General features: G+C 46.0%; 1 protein-coding gene across 1 annotated transcript; it reads right to left on the reverse strand.

The window, feature by feature from the left end:
* Positions 1 to 327: 327 nt before the first annotated feature.
* On the reverse strand, positions 328 to 4562 carry LOC123087863 (BUD13 homolog). Its single transcript, XM_044509986.1, has 8 exons — positions 4282 to 4562; positions 3227 to 4166; positions 3077 to 3141; positions 2922 to 2977; positions 2016 to 2119; positions 1735 to 1807; positions 1460 to 1640; positions 328 to 698 (listed from the first exon to the last, which is right to left on the reverse strand). The coding sequence occupies exons 1-8, from the start codon at positions 4505 to 4507 to the stop codon at positions 613 to 615; spliced, it is 1731 nt and encodes a 576-aa protein (XP_044365921.1). The 5' UTR covers positions 4508 to 4562; the 3' UTR covers positions 328 to 612.
* Between the last annotated feature and the right edge of the window lie 3994 nt (positions 4563 to 8556).

An 8556-nucleotide genomic window follows, 5' to 3' on the forward strand; every position in this document is an offset into this window, starting at 1 on the left:
GGTCATGCCTTACCTACCTAGTGGTTGGCGAAGCCCCCGGGCAACCAAGAGATCGCGCGCACACTGTTTTTTAACTCGCGTTTTTCGAAAATATACGCTATTGTTTTTTTTTCGGGTGAAAATATACGCTTTTGGGCCGGCCTTGTACCAGTCAAACTCGGCCTCGACCATAAACCTAGCCGCCGCCGGTTTACTCGTGTAACTCTCCCTAAGCTGACAGATAGATGCTTGCAAGTTGCAACAATCATTTACACATAACTGACCCAGGCAAATGAAATCCCTCACTGAAGGTGGTTCCCAGTCCCGACTTGGGAAGCTCACTAAAAATAAGAAATGCAAAACTTATGCCAAATCCCATAATATACAACAATGGCACCAATACTGTTCGATCTGTGCCAAAACATACTTAAATGTGTCAAGGAGAATTGAGTAGCAGAAATCCAAGACAACAAAACTGTCGCTCCCAAGCACTGCGTGGCTACTCAAGCAAATCATTTACGGTCCTCATGTGTTCCAAGAAATGATGTTCTTCCTTTCCTTTCAGGCACATTGGGCAGGCAACCTCGGCAACTCATCCAGCCAGCATGCCATCCGACATCTTCTTGGGACAGCTCACATATCTGCGACGGACCAAAGGTAGGCCTCCTGCTCCGTCGCCTGCTTATCATTCTTTAGCTTGTACATGTCCTTCTCGTATCCTGGAAACACATGTACATGGATTTAGTGATGCCATGGCGGCAAAAGCGCATTACAACTGAACTGAACCACAACATATATCTGAACCAACAGATGATGGACGGAAAGTTCTATAAGTTAAAAAAAATGCACCCAAGACAAGCTGTGTGAATTCATATAGAGTAGCAGACAAGTTCGTATATATAGGATTACAATGAGCAACGGACAATGTCTGTCAACATGTTCTCTTCTTTGACGACACGATATATATTAGTAATCCCTCTGTAAACTAATATAAGATTGTTTACATCACTATAAAGTTTACAGAGGGAGTACCGGTTTTCTCATCTCATTTTGTAACCATAACCAGGTTTCGAACAAATTCGCCCAGAGAAACATATCTTGGCTATGAAAAACATGATATGAAAACAAATGAATGGACCAACTGCAACAACTGTATCAGAAACATGACTAACAGTTTATACAGTTGTTGAGCAGGTTAAAATAATGTATTTTTCACCTATCATCCGCCAACACAACAAAGAGATGGCACTCTTAAAAGAAACACAAATCTTCAAAACAATGAAGGTATGAAGTGAAACTCAAACAATCCTAGTGGTATATTTAAATAGCAGCATCCACACATACTAGGTAGCTCACACAGGAAGGTGTTATATTTTCATACCAAAAATTTAAGCCAACCTGGTTCTTTTGCCATGGCCAAGAGGCACGCAGTTAAAAAACAGAAAGAAAGGGAGACTGAATAAATTTGAAAGGCACATACCATTGCTGCGGTCCACTCCATCCCAATGACGGCCGGGTTTTATGCCATAACGGTTTGGAGGAGGATCTACCCCACGCTTCAGCCAGCTGTGAGCAGGTACATTTTGAGGAACTATAAATCCAGATTCCTTCATCTTTTCATCATCTCCCAAGTCATTGAGAAGAAAGTCTGTATCTTTGCGCTGCAATGTATTAGCACACATATCAACCCATTAACCAGAAGAAATAGCATCAACAGATTCAATTAAGCAAATCCAAATCAAAAGCTGCAGTTACCTTGACAAGATGAGCCATAGGATCACCCCATCGGAGTCTGTTTTTGAGCATGCCGTCAAGCTCAGGATCATCCCTGCACGTAAACAAACTCAACTTTAAATACTTCTAAGTCAGTTATAAAACTCCATGTTCATTTCGACATAAAAAGCAGACAGCACAGACACCAAAAATAAAAGAGTACACTGTTCAAAGCAGGTACTGTATTGTCGATTACACAAATTCTCAAATGAACTCAACAAGGATCATGCCCCTTTATAAGCAAGTTCAATAAGAAAAAGTACCTTGTTCTCGCAAATGGCTGATCCTTCACATCTTCAAGCTCCTTCACTCGAGCCTCGGCTGCTCGTTTCTGCACCAAACCTTTACCCCATTCTATATGTTTTTCCTGCAAATAACAACACCAGCTATTATTTATCAGCTATAGGCAGCGGCACCCAAGATAGAGATCATGTATTGAAATGACTTCAGATAAGCGAGGAAGAGGAAAAGGTATGATGAGTGATTATTCAATCATTTGCTGCATTTTGTTCCATTCTACGACCAACTTACAAATAAGTGAGATGGTTTCAACTAATTGATCTCCCTCATATCCATGTGTCTTATCTGAATTTGTATGGATCAGTAGTTCACAACATGAATAGAGAACTTACAGGGAACAGGGGAACTTGACATGAAAGGAAACCAGATTTTGGTTATGCAAAAATAACAATTTGTATGAGAGTGAATAAAGTTGGTATTAACAAGCTCTGTTCCTTTTAATGTTGTATAATCGTTATAGTACTGAGTGGGAGCTTTCATAGCTTTTCTGTTTGCTGATCAGTAGTTATCCTTTTATATGTAGTGCCTATTTTGTTTCTACACATACAAGAGGTGTTCGTCTAGGCACCCTGCACATTGAACACCCTCTATTCTAACGATCCCAAGGTAACAATTTATTCAAAGAAGTTCACAAATGTTGGTGCTTGCGGGCAAAGAAAAGCGTGTGGCATAGTGCATTTTGCCATTTTCTACAGTTTTGCCACAAGAACACGACACAATATCAGGATAAGATAATTAGCACAAAACAATTGCTCAAATCTATATTCTATACTACTAGAAACATATGAATTTTCATGTCAATTAACCAGATGTCCAGATAAAACACAAAGATGGCTAATAAAAAATCCAGAGCAAGAGCATATATTTACCTTTGGCTTCTCGTCTTTCTTTGCCTTCTGTATGTCTTCTTGATTTATCCTTTTTCCTGGGAAACGTTACAAAGCAATGTTACCACTGAAACTAGAATGTCTACATAGGTAATTACCACCAAAATGACCAAAACATGATAATGCACAGTTCATACCTTCCTTATCTCGGAACACTACCTTTGCCCCTTTACCAGTGAACGAAGGGTCCTGTGCTGCAAACCTAAAAGACAGATATCATCCAACATATTACAAATCTTAGCAAAAGGAGTAAGCATATGTATTCCAAGACATGAAGCATCACTCACTTGAGCTTCTCATCCTCCTTAATCTTTCTGATGTCCTCTTTAACTTCCTCTGCTGACATCAACCCAGCTCTCATTGTCTCTTTCAGAGCTCCTTCCTTTCTAACCTTCCTTGGAGGAGAAGTGTCTCTCTCCTTACGAGGTGGAGATAAATCATCTGATGCAGACTTCCGACCCTTCCTTGGTGGAGAAATATCCCCATCCCCCAGGCTCTGTCCCAAATTTTGTCTTCTTGCGAGTGACAGGTCATCCAGCTGTGCAGAGGCCTGGTGCTTCCGTCTTCGTGGCGGAGAGATATCTCCGGGCTCCTCCGAGTCATGCCGTGTCCGGCGCCGAGAGGGGGAACAGTTCTGAGGCTCCTCCGAGTCATGCCGTGTCCGGCGCCGAGAGGGGGAGCGGTTCTGAGGCTCCTCCGAGTCATGCCGTGTCCGGCGCCGAGGGGGGGAGCGGTTCTGAGGCTCCTTGGAGTCGTGCCTCGTGCGCCTCCGTGGTGGTGAGATGTCCTGGGGTTCCTCGGAATCATGGCGAGCTCGTCTCCTTGGAGGAGAGGAATCGTCTTGCCGCCTGGACTTGCGTGGCGGTGACAGATCGCCTCCCTCTCCTGTACCCTTGCCCTCCGGCGAGGGCGTGTCACGCCGCCTTTGCCTCTGCCTCGGCGGAGAAATATCGCTACCCATAGCACCTCCACCTCCACGCTTAGGAGACGGCGTGTCCCGCCGCTGCCTTCGCCGCGGGGGAGAGAGGTCCTCCTTCCTCCCAGGCGACGGAGTGTCGTTACGACGGCGGCGGGGCGAGCCACTGCCCTCAGGCTCCGGAACGGGCAGAGTGACCCACCCGCTGCCGTCGTTGGCGATGGAGTTGTAGGGCCGGGCGGCGCGGATCGCCTCCATGCGCCGCATCCGCTTCACCTCGATGTCCTCGTCCACCTGAGGCTTCTCGTCCCCTGCGGACAACCCACCACACGCCCGATTCCAGTCAAAACTCGCCGCGAATCTGGCGAAATCCTCGCGAATCAGACCCTAACCGCGACGAAGGGAAGGGGGGGCGGAGATGCATACCTGACGACGGCTCGTCCTCCGGGATCTGCACCGGCTTCTGCCACACGGGGTCCTCGTCGACGATGAGCACCCCTCCGGCCGAGGGCTTGGGGTTCTTCTTCCTCTTCTTGGCCTTCTTCTGGTCGCCGGCGGCGGCGGGCCCCGACTGGTACCGCTTGAGGTAGTCCTTCATGGACACCGCCGCCCCCGATGTGGAAGACGACGGCGGCGGCTGCTTCGTCGCCATGCCCCAAGGGCTCGGCTCGACCGGGGGGGTGGGGGGTGGGGGGTGGGGCCCGGAGGACGCGAGCCCCACGGGCACGGCTCGACGGGGGGGCGGCGCCGGCGGCTAGGGTTCGGCTGCGGCGAGGTTCCCTGCCGTGCCTTCTTACGACGCCAACGAAGCAGTAATCTAGCCCAGGAAACTAGTAAAAGCCCATATCAACAGCCCAGCCGCTCTCCTGATGCCTGATGCATCTGATTAACATCATTAGTCTTCTCAAAAAAACTTTAACATCATTAGTTGCTTCGAGCGGGCAATGGTACAAAGTTGAGTCACTTATTTTGGGACGGAGGGAGTGAAAAATATTAGAGAGACTGAGGGAGACTAAAAAATATTAAAGAGACCGGGTGAGGGTGGACGCGGCAGCGGCGTCGATCCTTGCTTCTAGCGCGCGCCGGCGCTGCTTCCTCTTGGCCGACTGGACGGCGCTCTGCGGGCGCCGCGGGGCTTGTCTCCTTTGCCGAAGACGGGGCCGGCGGAGGCGAGGCCGGCGGCAGCATTCAGGGTCGGCTTGCCGTCGTCCATGGCGCGCGCATGAGTGGGCGGGAGGTTTTGGGGAGAGTGCAGAGGAATGGTGGCGTTGTGTCACCGACTAGCGGTCCAGGGGAAGGAGAGGGTGGGCGTCGCGCGCGTCCGTTCCGTGTCCGCGCCAACGCAAATGCGGCCCAAATTTGGGCCTGGAATGGGTCACGGGCGGACAAAAAATGAACGCACGTTCGTTTGGGTCGCCGCGTTGGGCCGAATTTTATTTTCGTGCCGACCCAAACGGAATCAAGCGGACAAAATGGATCGCTCGGTTGGAGTTGCTCTCATGAGCATCTATGAGAGACCGGTGAACATACAGCTGCGGTTGCATGCAGCCGATGAACATGCAATCGTAGTTAAGCATGACCGGTGGCATGCGCTCGTTATTGTGTGTGATCGTTTGACATGCAACTGTAGTGAGGTGTGGTTTAGGCTTGAAAAAAAACACCAAAAACAAAATAACGTGCCAATAAAACCGATAAAATGATAACAAATAAAAGGTAAGAAAAAATACAAAAAATGCTTTGCGTAAAATATGATTCAGATTAAGCAAAACCATTTTTCAAATATGAGTTCATTTTAATTTTAGAATGTTGCTCATGTATATTAATAATAGGTTATTAGTTTTTGAGACTTTAATAGTAAATTAGTTTTATAGGGGAAATAGTTTATTTTTGGGTTTGCAAAAGAGTTAACTAGTGTTTTTGGGTTTGGGAAAGAGTTAATTAGTTGACATATACAGGCGCGTGATGCATCAGTTCGTTTGGGCTGGTTAGATAGACTTTCACCGAGGAGTTCAGCCTTTCTTGGCCTATATCAATACGTGCGCTGGGAGCTAAGAAGGCACGTCACTCTGTTGTGCCCGCTGGGCACAGTAGAGGAGCCGGTTCCCTGCGGCGAGGACGGCCGGGGTGGACCTGACGGGGACTGTCTGAGCTGTGGGGATGAGAGGGAGAATAAGTTGATCTTGATGAAGCCATGGAAGGTCCAGATGGCTTGTCAAACTAGTACCGACGTACGGTCCAGATGGATTGATTCATTGTCAACAAACAATCGAAAAGCGCTCCAAATAAACCAAGTATGTTTCGGATTACTCAACGGGTGAGGTATCATCTAGTTCACTATCAGGTGTAAATTTGTGTAGGGAAGTTCAATCCTAGTGCTCGCATTTACAAGAGCATATGTAATTTTAGGTTACATATGGTTCAAACAAACAAGTATCGAGGTGGCTAGGTGACGTGTGCGGACTTCACGTGTGTGCCCAGAATATCTGTGTGTTCACGGTCGAACTAAAGGCCTCTGCATAATTTTGAACAGTATTGCTATTTCACATCTAGATGCAATATACTATCTCACATCTAAGTCTCCAACCATTTGATAGAACTTTCAGATTCATGCTATTTCCCCATGCTTGCGTGTTCTTTGTTTCACGTTGCTGTGCTTGTCGATCCAGCTGGCTCGTTTTTTATATTTTGTTGTGTTGTGAGCGCTGGGCTTTGTGTGTCTTCATTTTTTTTATATTGGGGTGTGGGCTATTTTTCAAAGTCTGGCTGCACAATCGGATGTTTTGTATGGACCATTGATAACTTGTGTTTTCTTTGACTGTGTTTTTTTAAAGATTTTTGACTGCTTGTGTCTGGAGATGGCAGTTGTTGAGATTTCTCTATTTCACGCCGTATCTATCCATGGCCTATTTGTCTTTTTTTTTTCTTGACAGAATGGCCTATTTATCTTGTTTGTTCATTCATTTCGTTTACTAATTTGAGGAGAGTTCTTGTGCAGAAAATTACTTCTTTCTCTCATTTTTGTTACTTATGAGCCATGTTTTTTTGTATAAAAAACACTTGTGAGCCACCTTGTTTTTTTTCTTTTCTTTATCTGTTCTATCCTAACTTCCTTTTGTTTATTTCCTTTTTCTTTATTTTTCAATTATCTTTCTTTTTTCATTTTGTCTTTTTAACTTATTTTTTTCAATTTCATGAATAAGATTTTTTGTGAGTATTTATAAAATTTGGGGAAAATCAAGTTCGTGAACACCTTTTACAATTTCTGAATATTTTTATATGAAACAATGTCTCATCCAAAATTGCCACAGTTTGATTTAGTTATAATTTTTGTGCAAGCGCTCGACCCCCCGCCTCACTGGTCACTATTTGTTTGTCATGCATCCTTTTGTTTGCCTGTTTGGTTTCACTTTAGTCGGCCATTATCACGGCGCGCTGGTGGCGACGCATTTCGCAACGTTGTTTCTAGGCCACGACGTAGAATTGAAAGAAACAAGAAAAGAGGAGCTATATCACATTCGTTGCCTTCCTAGTTCATTTGGATACTATCTCATATTCCTTTTAAGCTTTAGTCAATACGATTTTTAGCAATGTTTCATCCACGTTGTCGTCCATTGGATCTTATTATTGTCATTTTCGGGTAATCAATGTCGGCTTGTTATGTTTTGTGCACTTATCAAGCCACTCGCGTTGCATTTCTGCTTTTTTGTCAGGCATTTTTTTGCCCGCGCTCCTGTGTCCCATTACATCTGGCATGTGTTGTAGAAGTGGAAGAAACAAGATATGTCGCTTGCCGTTGCCTACTCCTATTTCCTTTTCAAGATTGCTGATTAAGAGACATGCTCTGTGGAAGAGACATGATCACATGATCTAACTTGCTCGATATGCATATGGTTCGACCTATTTTTGTCTTATTGACATGTCCGCCCTCGACACGTAACTGGGGTTGTCCTTTTTGTCCCAGTTGCAACTCAACCCCTATTATGCAAATGTTTTTGTCCCGACCAGGTCCGGCCCATTTTTCTGCCATTTGTAAATCCACCCTCGACAAGCTACCGAGGGTGAATTTTCCCCGGGTTGCAACTCCAACCCAACATGCAACTAGGAGCCCGGCCTTTTTCTCTCATTTGAAAGTCCGCCCTTATTACGCAACTGGGTCTGAGCCACCTTTTTGCCCTAGTCACAAGTCTATCCTCGACATGCAACCGAGGGCCCAACCCTTTTGTCCGAGTTGCAATTCCACCCCCGACATGCAACTGTGGGGCACTCTTTTCTTGTCCTAGTTGCAAGTTTGCCCTCAATACGTAACTGGGTCCAACCCATTTTTTGTCAGAATCGCAAGTTAACCCTCCACATACAAGGGGAGGCGCAACCCATTTTTGTCCCCAGTTGTAATTGAGGCGCCCGCCTTTTTTGTCTTAGTTGCAAGTCCACCCTCGATACGCAACTGTGTCGACCCATTTTTCTCCTATTTTGCAAGTCAACACTTGACTCGCAACTGCGGGCCTTTTTTGTAGTGCAGTTGCCTCAGTTGCAAGTCAAGTCTCGACCTGCAACTAGAGATCCCAGTTGCAAGTCAACCCTTGACTCGTAACCCGGGAGGGGGAGGGGGTTCATAATTTTTGTGTGTTTGCTCCTAGTTGCAAGTCAACACTCGACTCGCAACTGGGGGCCTTTTTTAGTTGTAGTTGCCCCAGTTGCACG

The sequence above is a fragment of the Triticum aestivum genome, chromosome 4A (assembly GCF_018294505.1).
Source record: "Triticum aestivum cultivar Chinese Spring chromosome 4A, IWGSC CS RefSeq v2.1, whole genome shotgun sequence".
Taxonomy (NCBI): domain Eukaryota; kingdom Viridiplantae; phylum Streptophyta; class Magnoliopsida; order Poales; family Poaceae; genus Triticum; species Triticum aestivum.

Excerpts from the sequence above, each read along its gene's own strand:
- LOC123087863 (XM_044509986.1), bottom strand. The coding sequence starts at position 4,507 with ATGGCGACGAAGCAGCCGCCGCCGTCGTCTTCCACATCGGGGGCGGCG. Across the intron at positions 2,978-3,076 it reads AGTGTTCCGAGATAAGGAAG|GAAAAAGGATAAATCAAGAA; the intron begins GTATGAACTGTG and ends AACGTTTCCCAG. Across the intron at positions 1,808-2,015 it reads CAGCCATTTGCGAGAACAAG|GGATGATCCTGAGCTTGACG; the intron begins GTACTTTTTCTT and ends GTTTACGTGCAG.